This window comes from Monodelphis domestica, chromosome 5 (assembly GCF_027887165.1).
Source record: "Monodelphis domestica isolate mMonDom1 chromosome 5, mMonDom1.pri, whole genome shotgun sequence".
In the NCBI taxonomy this organism is placed as follows: Eukaryota; Metazoa; Chordata; class Mammalia; order Didelphimorphia; family Didelphidae; genus Monodelphis; species Monodelphis domestica.
In genome coordinates this window covers 150,107,681-150,129,026 of record NC_077231.1, presented here as the reverse complement: position 1 = coordinate 150,129,026, position 21,346 = coordinate 150,107,681, and the positions used below count along the sequence as shown (strand labels likewise).

The window sequence follows — 21,346 nt, the reverse complement described above, 5'->3', positions numbered from 1 at the left end:
TTTCTGCTCCAGACCCAAATCCTGTGAGAGGGCTCTGGCAGCTATGATTATTTTAGAGAACAAGGAAGCACCACCTCGAGAAAGCTGACCTGATCCTGAGAGCAAGGAAAATTGCTGAGGTCAGGAAGGAATCGTGACGAGAGGAAAGATTCACAGGGTAGAAGGATGAGGAGGAAGATGGTTCATCCCTAGGTGAAGAAAACAAGCAACAAGTCTCAGCATTTCCTTTATCCCCTGGGCTTTTATCCTGTCAACCTCTCCTGGCATTCACCAGCTGAAGTTCTAATTTAAACTTTACTTTGGCGCTCAGTCAAAGCTGGGATAATAGGATAGATGTCCAGACCATGTCTGTAGCACCCTTGTGCCTCGATGGTCAAATAGAAAAAGTAACATTAGAATGAGCAGGAAGAGGGACCCCCCAGTGTGAGAGTAGAAAAAAGAAATTAATTTATTCTGCCTTCACAATGTTTCCTTGACCCTTCACCTGTGCTCTCTTTTGTAGAGAGGACACCATGGCACTTATCCAGGCTGGGGATGACTATTAATTATTACTCAGGTGGTAAGGTTCTTTAGAGCCTCCATTGTGACTTTGAGCTGGATTACATTAGTGGAACCAGCCTGTGATGTCATTGGTACAAGGAACTCCATATAAGGAAACTTACTTTACTGATTCTACCAATGAAGGACAGCCCTACTCTGCAACTTCTCATATTAGAGTTACCTAGAGCAATGAGAGTTGGAATGACTTTCCCAGGGTCATATAGCCAGTCTGTATCAGAGGTAGGACTTGATTCCAGGTCTCCCTGCTTTCAAGTTCAGCTCTCCATCTGCTGTCTGATACCGCCTAAAACATGTATATAAATTATATATAAACACTAATAAACACTGGTTAATGACTACAGTTGAGGAGAATGGCTATCAAATATGTTGATTGCAGTTACAGGCAACTCTTTGAATGTAGCCCATTGCCTTGATTCCTGTACTCAGAATTTGCTCCCAAGCTAGGAAATGAAAATTATAAACTTCATACATTTATGGGAGTGCAAGACATTTTAGTTGCCAAAAGCAGAAAGTTGATATCTTAGTGACCTTTGAGGCTAAGTGTATAGACATAGCACATTTTTTATTGTTCCTATTGCAATCAGCCCATATTTAACTATATAATAATATAGTACAAATAAAATTATTTATAAACTGTGCATTTAGTTACAAATCTTAGTGTGCTTTCTTTGATATAAAAAGCTTCTTCAGAAGTTTGTATTTCTGCTTTTTCTTGGACTCTGAATAGTCAAGGCAAGCATTTATTTGTTCCCTAAGTATTCATGAGTTACACACTAGAATTCCATGCCAATAATACAGACATAGCTACTAACCATCTAACTACCATTCCCCTAATGTGACTAAGAATCCTTTTTGGTTCTGTGTGAATGACAAATACAGACTTTGAAATTAACTTAGATCCAACTAAAAATGACTTTTGTGTTATGAAACACGTCAATCACTTGTTAAATTTATTATTTGGTTGGAATGAATATTAAATTTGGTGGTCGCCAGGGATTTAATTTCTTTCTTAATCCCAAAATGAATTACTAAAGTTAAATGGAATTCATGGTAATTTATTTTTACAATAGAGGGAAGATATTAAAGGGGGGAGAGAGAGAGAGAACTTGTGCTACCCCATCTAATGACATTTATTCATGTTGCTATGACAAAGGAGCCAAGTCTAGGTGGTGTCCTGGCAGTATTAGCTTAGTGAATTAATTCACTATTAGAGCCAAGAAGATCTGGTTTCAAAAGCTCCTTCATATTGGGAATAAGACCCTGAGCAAGTCACTTAACCAAACTCTTAGGGCCTTAGGCAATTAAGTCTCCAAGAATTAAAATGATCACAATGATCTACTTCATGTTAGGTGGCAGCTCCCTCATGTGGATCTGTGCCAGAAGTTTTAGTAATATGTTATCTAATAGTTGGATCCAAACTCCCTAGATTTATAGTTAAATATTTAGGCTAATAAGACACAATGTCAAATTGTAACATCACAAAGAGTTGAGTTCCTATTGTTCATATATTGTCTGGAAGTGGTAAATGTTTCTCCAAATGTGAGCTTCTCCATAAACACATTTCCCCCCTCTGATTCTAGTCCAAAATCCATGCTGCAAGAAGCCTGAGTGAGATTGCTATTGACCTGACTGAAACAGGAACACTGAAGACTTCAAAGTTAGCCAACATGGGTAGCAAAGGCAAAATTATCAGTGGCAGCAGTGGGAGTCTCCTTTCATCAGGTAAGGACTTTGGTTTGTTCTACTGGGGAGGGGGGAATGTAAAAAATAATACAACTCCATACCATCTGGCAGAGCTACATAGAGCTGGGAAACAGTGATAGTTGACAGAACATCCCAGTGTATAGCGGTCAAGAATGGGATACTTAACAAAAAAACCACAAAGTTGCGAGTAAACTGTGATACCCTGTCACAAATGTCAACAGGTGCTACCAAAAGAAAATTAAGCTGCAGCTGCCAATCAACGAATAGTTCAGGGAGAGAAGGATGATTTGAAATACAATAGTCTTTTTACCCACATCCTAGAATCAATCAATTAGTCATGCCTCTTGATTGATGGACCCATCCACTGTCGGTAGCATTATCTTTAAACAGAAAAGAAAGTGAGTGTGTGTGTGTGTGGGGGGGGTGATTTCATGAATGGAGGAAATGTATTGTGGTGGAACCAAGAGAGACCACTTTAATTCTCTAGGTTGCAAAAAACTAGAGAGTTGTAAGAGTTTCATGAGAGTTCTAAGGCAATGCATTAGACTCCTTGAGTTTCAAAGGCTAACCCTGGACCTTTGGCTAGTTACTTCTTCAATAGAAATAATAGTACTTTCCAGTAGAGCTTGTTTCTAAAATGGTCACAGACAAACTGATAAATGAAATTACTCAGATGCTAGGTAAAGTCATTGGCACTGTCAAATTACTCAACCTACGTAACTGATAGTAAATCACATTGTCATGGCAGAAAAGAAATATTTTGAAGGATGTAGGAGAATCTACTGGTCACCATTGATGGGGGTCTTACCAATCATATCTTTTCCTTACTGTCTGGACTTTAGGCTGGGATTAGCTGTGATGGCAATGCCTTTGGGGCAATAGTTGGAAAATCATGTAAGGCAAATTCCTATTAGGCCAGACTTAGCAGAATTGCTAAGGGCCATGTGCCAACCTTCCCACTGGAAAAATCCAAAAAGTGAGGGTTACTCCACAGGTCAAATGCTTGACTGCCCTTTAGAATAATCCAGTCCTGCCTCTAGAGTGTTAGAACAAAGAAAGGAGTCTGAAGCTTTGACCATCTTTTCTAGGCTTTTGTAAGGCTTTTTTTTTTTAAGAAAACAACAATATTTTATTTTTCCCAATTATATGTAAATTTTTAACGTTCATTTATTTTAGAATGTTTTGTTCCAAAACTCGTCTCCTCTTGAGCTAGAAATGAAAAAACCTGTCTGTGTTGGCCCTAGTGATATATCTCAGAAGCATCCAACTTCTCTGGGTGGCTATTTTAGAGTCCATAAATGGGCTGTAATGGCTCCACAAAAGTCAGGGGATTACTTACAAAGTTTTCTCTTCCTAGAAGCACTTACCAATGGGAAAGTATGTAGGGATTGTAGAAGAACAAACATAAAACTTAGGAAAACTCCTTTGAGTGTTGGCTCTGCCACTCAACAATCTGAGCCTATCAATAACTCCTCTGTATCTCAACGATAATTGTATTTAGACTACCTAGTCTACCTAACTCACAAGCTTACTGTGAGAAAAAAGCTTGTAAAGTACTATACAACTGTATTATTAAATGTTAGCTGACGAATCTGTCACAATCATTGAATTCCTTTTCTAATTCACAAAATTGGTCTTTTGGTCATCCACAAACTTGTCCTCACCTCATTTACTTCTTCAGTATTACAGACCTAATGCTTTTTGTTCCTAAATGTCTGGAGTGGGGTAGAGGTCCTTGACTTCACCTTCCAAAGTACTCACATCCAAGTCACAGGTTTCCAGTGAGAGCCTCGTTCTTTTATCTCAAGTTGTCACCATGGGTGGAATCTTCTGCTGAGAATCAGAGAGTAGATCAAAAGCTAACAGCTGTGTTTGGTTTTTGGAAATAAAATATGCAGGTCTATTGAACAGACAGTGCTGAAACTAGATCTCAAGTTAGCATCCACATTCCTATCAGTACAGAGCCCTCTCTGTATCTAGTCCCCTCTTAGCAGTGCTGTTCATTTGTCAAGTTTGGTTGGATAGACATACAGTCATGCTCCTTTCACCATGCTTTCGGGTCCATTTCAAGATCTATAACTGCTTTCTGAACTTATTTTTTCAATAATATTTTATTTTTCATGATTTCCTCTAACGTCAATTTTTAACATTCATTTTTCAAAATCTTGAGTTCTAAATTCTCTCCCTACCCTGCTCTTCTTCCACCTCCCTAAGATAGTATGCAATTTTGTATAGTTTACACACATGTAAAAGATTTTACCTGGTTGTCCTTGAACATAGTCTTATTAAACTTCAAGAGATGATAGATTCTTTATCTCTGCTTTACAGTATAGACATTTAGCAGAGCTGAAAATAGTTCCCAAATGCCTAATTCAGATAATACTGTAGTCTGTTCCATCTCTGAAGTCTCCTGCATTGTCTTATAGCCTTTCTTTTCCTTTTTTTTTAAACCATAACTTTTGTTTTGGTATTAATTTTTTTTTTAAACCTTATCTTCTATCAGAGAATCAATACTTTGTATTGTTGGTTCTAAGGCAGAAAAGTAGTAAGGACTAGGCAATGGGAGTCAAGTGATTTGCCCAGGGTCACACAGCTAGGAAGTATCTGAGGCTAGATTTCAACCCAGGTCCTCCTGACTTTAGGCCTGGTGCTCTATTTACTGGGCTACTTAACTTCCCTATATAGCCTTTCTTCAGAATCTTAGCAATGTCTATAATGGTGTTCAGAGTATTCTCTATGCTGGGCATATAAACCTACGATCTCTAGAAGCTTAAGTGAAGCGGTTTATTATCAGAAATAGCTTCTATTTTTTTTTAATAAGAAAATGTTCCTTCTTAAATAGAAAGTAGTTCATCTATACTGTGGTAATCAATAACATTATTCAGAAAACTGAAATAATGGAATAATGTTATCTCTTTGTTTTCTTCATCCTTTGCCTTTAATATAAGAAATTTCTTGGGTTTTGGCTTGTTTGTTTGGTTTTTTTTTGTTTGTTTTTTAATTCAGACACAGGAAGAAGTTTGCAAATACTTAATGGTTTAAGATTAGATATTTTAATTCTCCCCAGCCCTTTTCCATCTCCCTACAACTCTACTGCACTCAATGAGCAAGACCTTTTTTTAAGAATTGAAGAAAGGGTTAAGGAGTGAATCATGCACCAAACTAGTATCAGAGGTAACTGGACTGGATAGCATGTCAAGCCTATCCCACTGCTGCATGTCTGAGCCTGAAAAGTATCTCTTAATATAAGAGATTTCAGATACACTGATAATAGGCATTTTAGAAGTTTCTGAGGTTAGACCAGTGGGAAGCCGGAGGATTAGCCACCAAACAGGAAACTTATCATCAGACACCTAACAATGAAAACTTCTTTAAATGATAATAATGAGAAACCACTTCAGACACCATTGATCTTATCACCAGTCAGATGGGTGCTGCTGATTATGATTTTTTTTTTCACTAGCTGTCAGTAGCCCTGGTCTTTCCTGATACTAGAAGATAATAGGACTCTATGTATGAAGTTAATAGATAGTCTCACTTCTTATGAACCCATTTCTTATCACTCTTCTCTTATAGTGGAATAAATGACCTATGGTTAAAAAATTCTGCAACTCAATAACTTTCTTTCCAACCTCCTCTTCCCTTTCTTGGCATTCTTACTCCCATAGCCTCCTACTCAACTGTTGACTGACACATACCATCTTTCGTGTTCGTAATGCTTTTCATAAACAGAAATCCAGTTTAGTACATGATTCTCATCCATAAAAGGATGAGGGGAAGTTAGAACATATCTTTGGTTCCTCCTATCTCTAATGATCTATGATTGAAATGAAGAATCTTACTAGGAAAAATTAAATGGAAAAGAGGCTAAATCATATGAAGGAACATGACTCTTCTGAATTCTTCCAAGGCTATAGTAATAGAATCCTAGACTTAATGAGATATCTACTATTTATTCTTGCAGGTCTCATCTTATAAGGTCTTCATATAAATGTTATAACTAACTAGTTATATACTATCATGGCCATTGTTCAAAGGATCATAGATTTGGAGTTGGAAGGGACCTTTGAAGTAGCAACCCCTCATTTTATAGATGAGTAACTAAAGCCCAGAAAGTTTAGGTGTAGTAAATAGAGGAGCTGGTATTCAGACTCATGTTCTCTTACTTCCAACTCATGTTCTTTCCAATGTACTTCTACCATGTCACCATCAGAGGAACATTTCTGTGAATACACACCAAAACAATCAGGCCTCCAAAGGCATCCTCCGATCAGCATTGCCAACATGCAAATGAAAGACCAAAGTGGGACCTCTTCAGTTTTCTTTGATGCTAATTGCCCAAGAATTGGCCAATGCAGACCCAAACCCTCTATTTCCATAGTAACATGCCTTGAATCAAGTTCATAGTGTGTATTTCCTACTGAACTTATTGAATAGTTGATTAATATAATGAATTGAGGAGGGCAAGAAGGCAGAAATCACACTTCTTCGTAATGTTACTCTGTTCTCACTAAATGGTTATAATTCTTCATTCATTATTGTTTTGAGTAACTGTGTTTCATAGGCATAGAAAAAATTTAGGTGAGCAGCCATGAATACTGACTAGTCACTGAGCCTTGGCTGATCACTATGTAGTCAAAGTAAATAAAGTATGAGTATACCTTTTGTGAAAAATTTGATATATTTTCTCTTCTAATATGCTGTGCTTAAAATGGTGAGGACAGAAAATGAGGATAGATTTGAGACATAATATATATATGCTCAGGTCCTGAATACAAAGCTCTGAATTTCCCTTTAGACTTGAACACATACTGGATCCCCTCACAAGGGGAAGATTTAGGGTTTGTTCTGAACATTGTTCAGGGAATTTACCATAGCTAGTGTGGGAGTGAAAAAAGTGTGTGGTTTTTTTTTTTTCTTTTAAGTTATTTAAGGAAAATTCCATAAAATGACCAAGAAAATGCCAGTGTTCCTGGGGGGATTTTGTGGGTTTTAGTACCAGCATGTAAGCAAGTAGAATTACATCTATTTTTTACTTGCTATCATAATATCTACTTTTAAAGAATTAGGACAGTGTTACTGATGGTGGTGTCTTGATTGAAAATATAGAAGCATAAACCATTCATTTTCAACATTCCCCCTTAGTTCCTGTTTGGGGATACAATTGTGGGAGAGTATTTAAGAGGATTTTTTTTTTTTCATTTCTGCCTCTACTTTGGTTTTGGACCCTAGACAAGTCAGTGAACCTCTGTCACCCACTCTATATAAAGTACTATAGTTGTTTCAGAGAGGGAGAAAGAACTAGAGACAAAAAGAATGAAGGAGAGGGGAGTAGGGAGAAAAGGATGGGAGAGGGAGAGGGAGAATGTTTAGAAATAAGAATTAGACACCAATTTTAAGATTGTGATTGAATCATCCCAGTCATGAACAGCAGGAACATCACATGAAGAATGAGTATTTTGGGAGGGGAGCAGCTAGATAGCTCAGTGAGTTGAAATTCAGACCTAGACACAGGAGGTCCAGGATTCAAATGTGACCTCAGAAATAGAAACTTCCTAGCTGTGTGACCCTGGGCAAGTCACCTAAGTTTGATTGCCTAGCCTTTATCACCTTTCTGTCTTAGAACCAACAATATATGGTATTGATTCTAAGATGAAAGGCAAGGGTTTTAAAAAAGTGTGTATCTTTGGTCTTGACATCTGGGAGAAAGTATGTTATGCACAGATAAAACTCTAGCTTTGGCTGAGGTCACTATAGATTCATCATTCTACTGTTTGCACATTCTTATTCTCTTAATGTAAGTATTTCCTCCCATTGTTGGAAAGTTTATTAATAACTATTATACAATGAGGCTTCCACAAAGTCCTGCTCTGAAATCATAGATATGACCCTGAGGTCTCAAAAGCTATTTGCACAGACCATAAAGTCTAACATTTTCTAAATGTGTTGAGTACAATACTCATCAAATCCTCTATCTGCTGTCCAGCTAAATTTGAAAAGGCTCAGCAACAGTGAGTTGGCCATGATATGATGAATTCTCTGACCATGGGAATTAATTAAATAAAGGGGTGAAAAATTTTTAATGTACTTTAGCCCTCTCCCTTTCTTCCCTTCAACTTCTGCTTCTTCAGACACAAGTGCAAAAAAGTAAACTTAGGAAACTTTAGCTTGTTAGTTTTAAGACTATCTATGCACATTAACTTAACACTGAATGCCCAAAATGCAACCTACAAATTGACATGCATTTGGAACCTCTCTGATACTATAATCCCCCCCCCCCCAAAAAAAAGGAAAGGAAACCAAAGGGAAGTTGTAGCTAAATGGAATGATGACTGAAATGTTCTCCTTGGTGTGACAAAATAGCAGAGGTGTTTTGTGCCTGGAGGCAATAAGAAATGCCATTTCATGGGCCATTAAGACATCTCATTCATCAGTACTCATTATGAATGTTAGCGCACACACACACAAACACCAAAAAGATATTTGGAGAAGTTGAAAAGGTAAAGAAATCTATGAAGACCTTGATAATGCTCCAAAGGGAGGGAGAAAGAGACAGAGAACGAGTGTGTGTGTGTGCATGCGTGCATGTGTGTGTGTGTGTGTGTGTGTGTGTGTGTGTGTGTGTGTTTGGTCTATACTTGGTATTGGATATATATTTAGTACCATATATATTTTTTAAACTCTTACCTTCCATCTTGGAATCACTCCTATATATTGGTTCCAAGACAGAAGAGTGGTAATGGCTAGGCAATGGGGTTTTAGTGACTTGCCCAGGGTCACACAACTGGGAAGTGTCTGAGGTCAGAACCTAGGACCTGTCTCTAGGACTGGCTCTCAATCCACTGAGCTACGCAGCTGCCCCCTACCTAATTTTTACCCTACCTAATAAAATGTTTATCGTAACCAATGCAAAAGTATGTCCAGTGGAGAATATAAAAAATTAATTTGGAATAAGTTTCATATTTGAGAAATGAGAAAGGATTGGGGCTTATAGGTAACTAAGAAGCCTATATGTCATGAATATTTTATTCTAAAAGAAATTTGAAGAATTCAAATAAAGCAAGCACCAAACAACATCACAAATAGTAGCCAGATGTCAACACTGGTTTTTAAAAAAGGTAGCTCAGCTGGAAAACACTAGATATCCTTCCCATATAAAGAAATATGGCAGCCAAAAGAAACATTTTAACAAAAATCACTAGAAAATAAGCAGGTGTAAAGAAGGCCTCACTGAACTCTACCTTAACCTAAATCCTGAATATGGTTTTTGGTTTGAGGGGCCATATTTAAGGAAGAACATAGATAAATGAGACGCCATGATAATAAAAGATTTTAAGGTCATACCATGTAAGGATCGGTTGAAGGATCATTGAAAGGAGCAAGGGAACTTAGCCTAAAAAAGAGAAAACTAGGGGGGTATTAAAGTATCCTCAGGATTGTTGGGTAGACAAGGGATTGGATTTATACTGCTCAATCCCAGAAGAAAGAAAACTAGGAAAAATCAGGGGAAAAATGCAAAGAGGGACATTAAGGACATTAATGTAATTCTAACAGGACAGCTAGGTGATGCAGTGGATAGAATACTATAGGCTTGGAATCATGAAGACCTGAATTCAAATCCAGCTTCAGACACTAGCTGGATGACTGGGCAAATAAATCACTTAATCCTGTTTGTCTCATTTCCATTATTTATAAATTGAGCCAGAAAAGGAAAGGGCAAACCACTCTAGAATCTGTGCCAAGAAAAACCCCAAAATGGGTCAGGAAGAGTCAATCCTTATTGAAACAGCTGAACAAAATCCTAACAGACAGAGCTTTCCTAAAGTGGAATGGTGTTCCTTAGGAGTTTAGTGAATTCTCCGTCATTTGGAGTTTCAAAAGTAGAAGAGCACTTTTCTGGTATATTTATTGTAGACAGTATTTTTTCCAGATTTAATTTAGACTAGATCATACTTGAGGTCCCTGTCTACTCTAAGGTGCTGAATTTCAGAAGTTTGGCACAAGACCCAAATGAACATCTTCTCAAGAGCTTTCATAGTTGAAATTGTCAAGACAACAAATAGATGGGAAAATGGAATCAATTCATCATCATTTTTATTATGATTCTGCTTTCATCATCAATGAGAGAAGACCTGCCATTTCTGGAACTGAAACTACAGTTCCCCCTGTGCTATATGAGAAATCCAAAGTGATGCCTTAAGAAATCAGGAAAAGCAGTGAGTCCAGCTTTATGTATCACATTGAAGAAATCCATACCTGAAGTAACATAATCTTGAAAGCACAGAGGGATCATTTTGCAGAATGACTCAGGATGGAGAAGATATCAAAGAAATAGGAAAAAGTCACAGATGATACCATTACCCAAAAAAAGGAAACCAATAGAACAGTAGTGACTACTTTCCCATCTTAAGATATACATTCAATTATATATGCATATGAATGATACACACATATCAAGGGTACTCTTTGTGAAAACATGAGAAGGAAACAGGTAACATTTCACCAAACTGATGCTCCATGGCAGACCACATCTTTACAGTTGGAAAGATGTGTAGAATATAAGGGTAAACTTTTATACCTTTTTTTTTTCTTTAATGTAACAACTTATTCTCTGTTACCTGGCCCTTAACTTCTTTAATTTCATCTGTTTGACTAAAGGGGAAACCAATTGATCAAAACACTCCTCCAGCCTTGCCCCAATCAACAAACTACAATACCTACCTCAACTATGTCAACTATTTTCAAGGTTTTTTGATAATAAAATTATGTAATGTACTTTGTAAAGCCATATAAATGCCTAGGATTCCCATTAATCCTCTCAGGAGCATTTGTATTTTAAAAAGAGTCATGTGAAGACAATTGAAGACAATTCTAGATAAAAAGGAATGTCAATAATTCAGCAAGCTTTTATTAAGCACTTACCACATACCTATTACTGTGCTAGGCACCAGAATACAAAAGTAAACACAAAATTGTCCCTGACCTCAAAAAGTTTATTTTGGTGGAAGGAAGGAGACAAAATACACACAGAAAATAAATACTAAATATATACAAAATAGATATAAAATATTCCCAAGGATAGACACTGCCAGTTGGAGGAATCATGCTTCTTTTCAAAAGTAGCAGTTGAACAGTTTGGAGGAGTGGGTAAGAAGCCTAGGCAGAGATGAGAGAAGAGTACATTTGGGTCTTGGAAGAGAGTAGGATAATCATAATGATGGAAGATGAAGCATCATGTATGAAAAGCAACAGTTAGTCCAGTTCTGCTAGAATGTCAAGTACTCACTGGTGATTATTAGGAAACATATGGAAAAGTTAAGCCAAGAGTCTGATTTTGAAGGACCTGAAAAGCTGAACAGAAGAATTTTCATATTATCCCAGAGACAAGAGGGACACACAGGAGCTTCTTGATCCAGAGTGAGTGATGTGGTCAGTCCTATATCCTAAAATTATCTTGGCAGATATGTGAAAAGGGTGGGGGTGGGGGGACTTATTGCAAGGAACCCAGTAAGGAAGTTATTATAGTCCAGATGAGAGGTGATGCAAGCCTGGACTAGGGTGATATCCACGTGAATCGAGAGGAAGGAAAAGGATGCAAGCTATATCATTCAGGGACAATTGAGTATGTTTGCTACCTGATTAGATATGAGGGAGATACTAAAGTGAGCATTTAAGCAGCATTCCCTCTATCATGACTATTTATTAAGTGCCTATTATGTGCCTGCCACTGAAATCATAGATAGATAACTCAGGTTACAAACCTAAGTGACTGGAAAGACGTTTATGTCCTTTGAAAAATAGTTAGGAAGGAGAGAAGGTTGAAGCTGCGGACCTAAAGAGGAATGAATATAATGAGTTTTAGATGAGTTACAAGCCTTCCAGTTAGAGATGCCAGTTTGGCAGTTGGTATTCTGAGTTTGGATGAGAGACTGATAGATGAGAGGAAGAGAGATAGACACATTGAGGCTGCATATATAGTTAGGGTCATCTGAGTAGATATGATAACTGAACCCATGGAAACCGACAGTTATATCAAAAGCAGAGAAATGGGCCTAGGACAGATCCTCAAAGTTCCCACTTGCAGAGTGGGTGGGAAATTGCTGATGAGCTGCAAAAAGAATGGTCAGAAGGATGGGAGAATCAGAAGACATTAGTGGTATAAAAACTTGGGGAAAAGAGAGAATCTGGGAAGAGGAGGTACATTGTAAGATAAAGCTTGAATGGTGGGGTGCCCTTTTAAATCATGGAAGATCTTAAGTGCCAGGTCAATGCATTTGAATATTATTCACTAGGGCTATAAATATGGAGCTATCAAAGGGTTTCTAGCAGAGGAAATATATACGGTTGAAATATGAGTTGGAGAGGTGATACAGTGGAAAAAAGAAATGAATATTCATTTCACATTCAAAATCCATAATTATTTATTCCTTTCATGAAGATGACAAAGACCCATTAGACTATTTCTACTCCCAATCCTCTAGTGCAGATAATCCTGAGCCACAAATTGACCAGAAGAGAAAAGAAACTTTCCATTACTCAGTTCATGCATTAGCAAAATGTATATGTTTGTTTTTCCAATGCCTTCCCTTTCTGCCCCACTTTTGCATAAACTTTCACACTACAAAATTAAAGAACATGATGGAGAGTTTTCTTGCCATGACTTTGGAATTTAAATAGCCTAATGTAGACTGATATTCATATTAAAGGCTCCATTTACCTCTTAGATAAGGTGCCTCAAGAATGACTTTCAACAGTGCCATAAGTATGTTCTATGTAGTCTCTTCTCTTTGTTCAATCTGTATTGCCTTTGAGTTCACCTTCATGAAAGGAATAAATAATTCCAGATCTTGAATGGGAAATGAGTATCCACTTCTTTTTTTCTACAAAATAAATTAAAAATATTTTTCTTTGTATTTACACCAAGAAGCATGCCAAAACTTTCCCTCATGCCACTGATCTACTATGAATCTACTTTCCTAATGATTGTTTACCAAAAATCCAAGTAAACAGATTGCCATTTCCTTCCTTGCTTTTCAGACAACAGATTTCTTTCTTCTTCTTGAGTTTGTTTGGCTTTTCCCCATTCCATTCATAGAGAGAAGCATTCTTCCTCTATGTTGCAATCATTGCTCCAACCAGCAACATTTCATCAAATAGAAAGCAGAAATTCCTGATGATCAACAGTCTTCTCCTCCAGGATGAATGCTCATATCCTGTGCTGAGTAACTCAGCAACTTTAGAAAGATAGGAGCAAATTCTCTATCCTCTTTGAATGAGGATATCCTTCTATTTGTTCAATGGTCCAGGAAGAGAGCTGTTATTTGTGCTTGCTGGTGTTCCCTTGACATCCGGACCCAGTGAATCAGACCACTCACTGGCGTGAAAGCTGCACTGGCTGGACTTCCCCAGCTGAAGACCAACAAAACAATAGCTTTAGGGGCAGTTCTGTCTAGAAGATAGGTGAACTAGCTGGGTTCTTTTCTCAGTCTTCAGCTATGCATGTCATGGGTACCATTCATAATGACTGTCTAGCCTTAGGTAAGTCATTTTACTACTTTCTAACCATGCCTACAAATAAATTGACTAATTTGAGAGCAAAAACTTTTTTAACATGATCCAATTTTTATTTTCCATGAAATCATTTGGATCAAACTATCAAAGCAATTTGATTATTAGGATCATTAAAAGCACAGATTAAAATTTTTTAATTTGGTATCCTTCAAATCAAATTAACAAGGATGTATTGAAAACTGACTTATGTCTAAAGTACTGTGCTTTCTAAGTATATATTTTATGACTGTAGGGAGATTATCAACTCCTTAAAGAAGCTATATTTTATGCATTTTTTGAAAATCTCTCATAGCATACATACAATAATTTCTCTATCAGGATTACTTATTAATCCTTGATGGATGGATTATTTCCATTCCTTGGTTCTTTTGTTGTTGCTGATCTTTCTTTTAGCAGAGAAGAATATTTTGTTGAGTAATATCATTCTCCCTTTCCCCAGGAATTTTCATGATTATATAACACACATAGACATACACACACTCACACCATAACTTATTGATGATAAGCCAAAGCCTTTAATCTGATCTTCCACAATCTGGACCCAAAGAATCTTTTTAGCTTCATTCCTCCTTCTTAATACATTCTGAACTCCAGTCGACCTGAACTACTCATCACCTAAAAACACTTCTTACTTTTTCTCCTCTATCCCTTTCTTCTCCTCTACTTTTGAAATTCTACCCATCATTCAATGGTTAGTTTCAATACTGTTTCCTTTATGTAGTTTTCCATGAAATAATCTCTTTTCCCCTGTGCTCCCATGGCATCACTTTGTATATCTCTTTCTATTTTATGTTGTATGTGTGTGCACATGTATGCACATGCACACATGTAATCTCCATCCCTCCAGTGCTCAATGAAATACTAGTTGAATTGAATTGAAAGTTTCAACTCCTTAGGATTTTTTTTTTTTAATCCTTAACTTTTGTCTTAGAATTGATAGTTACAAAACAAAAGAGCAGTAAGGGCTAGGCAGTGAGGGTTAAATGACTTACCTTGGGTCACACAGTTAGGAAGTATATGAGGCTAGATCTGAACCCAGTACTTCCTATCTCCAAGTCTGGCTCTCTATTCAGTGAGTCACTTAGCTGTGATACCTTAGTACTTTCAATTGCCTTCCCACTAATGTCAAAAAAAGTCAATAACAAGTGTCTATTCAACGTTTACCATGTATCAGTTGTTGCACTAGGAATTAGGGATTCAAAGGATGGGGGAGAGTAATAAAAAAGAGGGTAAACCTAAATTAGAACATAAGATCAATAAGGGATTAGTGGCAAAGGAAATTAAAATTATAGGTTAAAATGATATTGTGTCATTATTTGAACATTGTTTTTTTCCATGCTGTTCTTGTCCCCATTGGCATGAATTACCAAGAGTTGGCTATACATTAATTCTAGGTACTCTATTTTAAATAGTGAGGCTAAGCCCAGTAAGCAAAAGGAATACAGCATGAGAAGCAATATGAAGTAGGTAGGTCTTAATCTTGATTTATTTCCTAGAAAACAGTCACAACTAAGAGTGATAGGACATAGGACCGAATACTTTTCCTTAGCTGAAATAGAGGTGAGTTTACTTAAGAGTAAATAATACAAAGGGCAGGAAAACAACTCAGTGGATGGAGAGCCTAGCCTGGAGATGAGTGGCTAGATTTTTATCTAAAAGTAAGAATTAAAGCCTTCAAATTAAACATTTTCTAGATAAAGAAACTGAGGATGAGAGAAGTTTTAATAACTTAAAAAAAAAACTTTTACTGTCTGTCATAGTAAGAGAGAAAAGGGACAAAGGCTAGGCAATTGGGATTAATTGATTTGCTTAACATCACAAAGCTAGGAAGTTTCTGAGGCCAGATTTGAACCCAGGCTCTCCCAACTCCAGGCCTGGTGCTCTACCCTCTAGGATACCTAGTTACCCTTCTTTTCTATCAAGTTCAGCACCTACTTAATAGTCTTCCTCATCCTAACTTCTTCCACCTTCAAAAACCTAGCCACTTAATTTTAACTTCCCCAGTTTCCCAAACCTATCTCTATTGTGTCTCAGTGATGCACAGTTGTACATTGGATCTCTCCCTTTCTCACCCCCACATACCCTTCAGCACCTATCCTCCTCCTCCCAAATCCAGTACAATGGAATTTGCCCCAGGTGCTAGAATTCCTCTTTACAGTTCTAGCATTCAGAGATCAACTATAGAAAATAGCCAGAAACTCAAGAGTTTCATGAGACTTCCACTACACCCACACTGTCTTTCTCTGGTACAAATGTTCTTAGTCTTTGGTGTTGTTGAGTTGCAAAGTAATAATAATTTAATTAATATTAATTAACCATATTAGCCTTTGGCAGTTGGTGATGACCAAATTTTAAATCTTCCCATACTAGAGACCAGAATGAATGGTCTATTATCATCCTAAGATTATAGGCTTCCTTGATTTTAATACTGTTATGATTTATGTTGATCTTGAATACAAATTCAGTTCACATTTCCTTTAAGAAATCATCATTCCCCATTAAAAGGCTGGTCTTATAGTGAAGAAAGAAATGAATTCCCCTTCCAGTCTATATTATTTTAATCTCCTTTGGTTTGAACATCTCAGTCTCTTGGTTGACATTTATTTAAAAAATGAGTGCCTAGTAACATTTTGCCTTTTCTATAATTTTCCTAAATGAAGGCATAGAGAACATAATCATGAAAATTTCCAGGGTCATCAACTTTTATTGGTAACCATTACCTTAGAAAACCAAATTAAGATACAAAATGACCTGAGCAAATTGGGAAATTAGACAGACATATACAAGATGAAATACAGTGCAGCACTTTTAGATATAATATAATTCACTTAGGGAAGAAGAAAGACCTGTACTAATACAAGATGACTGGCTTTTTACAAACGTCTTCCTTCCTTCACCACCAAGATATATCCATCTTCAGAGTGATATCATAGGTCAAAGGCAAGCAAACACCCCCAAAGCAACAATAGACTCTCATAGCAGCACACATAATCATATACAACCACATAATCATAGAGCAACCACAAGATAACTATTTTCTACTCATTGGCCAAGTTTCTATAGGAGAACTGTATTCAGTTTGGGGATGTGCAGTTGAAGCATGATAGAGAAAACTTACGATAATCCAGAACAGAAAAAAAAAGAATGGTTATAATCTTTAGTCACAAGTCTTACAAGCAAAGGCTATAGAATAGGGATTATTTACTCAAAGGGAACAAAACTATGATAGTACTTTACCATTTTCAGAAAGTATATGGCTTTCACCATTCATTCATTCATCAAGGATTTATGAAGGGGCCATTATGTACCAGAAATATGTAAAAGATACCATGACAATGAAAAGCTATCTGATTTCAGTTGAAATTGGACATAAATAGAATCGTATATGGGCAAATTGCAGTGGGAAATATTTAGGTGATGAAATTAACTACCCAACTTTATGGCTAATGAGACACTGAAATTCATTGCTATTAGAAGAGGCAGAGTTTCCAATGACTTTCAGCAAAAAGATAGATTCATATTTTTATAGTTTAGTTTGAGTCCTGCCATGCACAAAAGGACGAAGATCCTTTCCTTTTTTGGTTCTATGATTCTTTATTTGCCATTGGTGGAAGCAGTGCCAGAAATGATTCATTCTGGGAATGAAAACTGTCTTACTGTTAAAAACAGTCTTTATACTTGATTGAACACAAACAGTGGTCTCCTGAATTTGTGCTCCTGTTCATCACATACACAGAATACATGCTATTTCTGGCACTGCATGGTAGGAAGATTATTCGAATACATAAAAGATTCTTAAATCTGGCTTACTCATTGGCTTTAGCAGGTTTCAATTTGCTTCAATCCAACACACTCATGTCAAAAAAAATTTTTTTTGATGTATTTCTTAATCCTCCTAGTTTTTTGTTTGTTTTCCTCTTGGTCTTTTAGAAAGAGTGGAAAAGAGCACTATTCAACTTTTTAGGAGGCAGGGTATTATGGAAAGGTTTGAATCTTGCCTCTGCTCTTTCACCTTTGTGACCTTGGACAAGTCATTAGCCTCTCTTGGCCTCAACATCCCCACCTGGAGAAAGAACAGTTGAAAAGGAGCATCACTAAGGTCCCTTCTAGCTTGAAATCTATGATCGTGTGATCTTGTGAAGCTTTCTAACTCAAAACCCTTGAACCTCCTATATTCCTATTGCTAACTTAGAAAACATTTTAAAATATGCATAATGATAACTGGGGCAGCTAGATGTAGCATACTTTTTTTTTAATCTAGATTTGGACACTTACCAGGTGTGTAACCCTGGGCAAGTCCCTGACTTCTCTCACCTTCAGTTTCCTCATTTGTAAAATTATAATAATAGTCCCTATCTCACCAAGTTGATGTGAGGATTAAATGAGATGATCACTATAAAGCATTTAGCACTGTGCCTAGTCTACATACATATATGCATATATATATATATATATATATCATACATGTATTTATATGTATGTTATGTATTTATATCTATATAAATAAAAGCAGTATGTAAATGTTAGCTCTTATTATTATAAGTCACTTAAACTTTTTCAGATGTCTCCTAAGCTCTATAAGTTTCACTGAAATTTGATGAGGAGGTTATTTGGTGCATGGCACCTCTGAGGAAAAATAAACTTGCTAGAATGATTAAGTCTTCCACCTGTTCTGTTGGCTGGCTGTAAATACAGCTAAGCACTGAGATCTCACTAGACACAAATGCAACTCTTGCAACACCTGTTTCATTTCATAGTCTCTTGATTGCTATGGCTTAGCCCACAGTCACAGTTGGGGCTCCAGTGAAATTCATGAGGATTCCAGATGTGGGTCCCATTGTCAGCTAGCCTAGTAACACCAATGTTTATTGATAGGTTCCCAGGAGTCGGATAGCTCTCAGTCTGCCAAGAAGGACATGCTGGCTGCACTAAAATCTAGGCAGGAAGCTCTGGAGGAGACGCTCCGCCAACGACTGGAAGAGCTAAAGAAACTATGTCTTCGAGAAGCGGTAAGTAATAGGAATCTTGCAGCCTTGGAAAACTGTTACGCATGAACATGTATTGAAAATCACATTCAGAGGGGGAAAGGGTGGGAGAAATGGGAAGGACGTAAACAGGAATGAAAATCCTCCAGAGACACTCATAGAGCCTTTATTGAAAAAATTGCCGGAAGTTAATGAACCACACTGAAAGTTGTTGCATTTGTTGAATGCTAAATCTTGATTAGTATCACATCAAAGAGTCTAGTGAATGGATGGCTTCTGCCAAGAGTCATGAGACTGCCTAAATATGATATTGTTATGGTTTGTGTTGGTCTTAAAACAGGATAAATTTCAAAGTTGCCTTAAAAATCATATTTCCTATTGAAAGGTTGGGTTGGGAGGGGGAAAAGGGGGAAATCAGTGTTTTCACTCAATGCATAAATCCCCTTAGTCTCTTAGGCTTGAGTTTTGTTAATTCTTTCTTTTCTTTCTTTTTTCTTTCTTTGCTTTCTTTTCTTTCTCCCTCCATTCCTCCTTCCTTCCTCCCTCCCTCCTCCCTTTCATTTCTTTCCTTCCTTCATACCTTCTTTTCTTTCCTTCCTTCATCCCTTCTTTCTTCTCTTTCTTCTTTACTCCATTCCTTTCTTTCTTCCTTACTTCCTTTTTTTCTGGAAAGAGCACCGGACTTGGATTCAGAAGACTTGGGTTGGAATCCCAGCTCTGCCACTTACTAGCTGTGTGACCTTGGGCAAATCACTTAACTTCCTTGAGCCCCAGCCCTGCTCATCCATAGAATGGGGATGCTATTACTTGTACTACCCACCTCACAGGGTTGTTGTGAAGAAATCATTTTGTAAATCCTAAAGCCTATACATGTGAAGTGTTGTCTTCTTTCCTTTCTTCCTTCTTTCTTTTCTTCCTTCTTTCCTTCTTTCTTTCAATGAAGTTTGCCCACTGCTATTTTTTTTAAAGCAACACAGCTGTATTTCTTCAAGCCAATTGTGCACACTCATGATTTCACAGTTCATTAGGATTCAGAGCCTGCTAAAGTCCCTTGCCAGTGCTTCTGCATGCCCACATCTGCCTCATTTTCCCTTCCATGACTATTTCTGAGCATTTCTGTAGATGTTATTTTGAAGTTCAAAGTATATGATACATGTGGGGAGGGGGAAAGAGAGGGTATATGTGAATGTTCTATGTGTGTGCATGTGTGTTTTTTTCTAATGTGTGTACACTCCTAAGAGATTGGGTAAAGAGTCCAGACTGGGAAAGCACAAATGGGATTTCAGCCTTGGTTGAAAGAGACATGTTTCCCTGCCCCCCAAATAATAATGGCTTACAGCAGGAAGAATGAGACAAGGGGCCATAGACCGAGATCATATTACATTTTTCCTTTGCTTAATTATAGTCTGGATTGATTTAAACTGGAGTCTGCACAAAGCAGGACCGTATTAACAGAAATCCATTTCAAATCTTTGGAAAGCACAGAGCCTGGCCACAGATGTCCTGGTGATATTGAAAATATCAGGAAGCATTTTGATAAAGTACCTACTTAAAGTATTTTTTAAGCTCACTGGCTCTCTGCATGTCTTTAATCAATGGATTTGAAAGCCTGCTTTTGTATTTGAAATTTTCTAACACAGCAGTGCCTTCAAACTCAGCAAAAATCAGGAATTCTTAGAGAATTGATTCATTCTTCACAGCATATAATAATGACACTGTGACCTCACATTTGTATGGCATTTCAATTTACAAAATATTTCCTTCTACTTGCATTCTCTCTTAGAATATATATGTATCTATATTTAACAGACTTTTGCACCTATTATTTGCAAGGCACTATACTCGATTCAGTGGGAGATAGGAATTTTATTTCTATGTAAAATTTTGTATTTATTTTAATCATAGGTAAAAGCAATTTTTTGGAATTTTGATTGCCAAATTCTCCTCTATTATTCTATTTAGGAGGATTTAAATTTCAAAGGATACATATATTTGCCATCAGAGAATTTATACTAATAAAAATAAGGAACTAAGGCACCTGTACAGGCATTTATACGATATCTAACAATATTAAACAGTAACTACATTGGAGATTCTTGTTCAACAGAACTAAAAATATCATTTTGAGAATTAAATTTATTGATTATTTATCTGCAATAAGGGGATAAAAAATAGCAATGACGTTAAAGGATCCAAATATATTTTAATATCAATTAGAGGGATGATGAAATTTAAAGCAAGTTAGAAACATGTTTATCATGACAAATTCAAAGAGAACCAGAGCAAGTAATAGTTTTCCTAGCAAAGCAAACTAAATCTCTCAATGAGGTTAAATTAGTTAATAATTAGTGATATCTAGACTTGAAGCCAGGTCTCCTAACCCCCAGGCCAAATTCCCAGCTTCTTATAACTTTGACACTAGGAAATTGAATAAAGAAGAAAAAAATATCCTAAGAGCAAAAGATGCATAGTAAGAGTACTGAAGTCATGATTATCCCTCCACCCCCACTCCCTTCCACCTCCTA

The 21,346-nt window shown here is 36.9% G+C and overlaps 1 protein-coding gene across 10 annotated transcripts in view; it reads left to right on the top strand.

Moving 5' to 3' along the window:
* FRMD4A (FERM domain containing 4A) overlaps positions 1-21,346 on the top strand; it is a 743,442-nt gene that overhangs the window by 683,050 nt on the left and 39,046 nt on the right. For all 10 annotated transcript variants that reach the window (XM_056800843.1, XM_007503986.3, XM_007503982.3 and 7 more), the window contains 2 exons: positions 2,142-2,283; positions 18,712-18,845. In XM_056800843.1, coding sequence (XP_056656821.1) covers positions 2,142-2,283; positions 18,712-18,845 — 276 coding nt within the window. The remainder of the gene's footprint in view (positions 1-2,141; positions 2,284-18,711; positions 18,846-21,346) is intronic.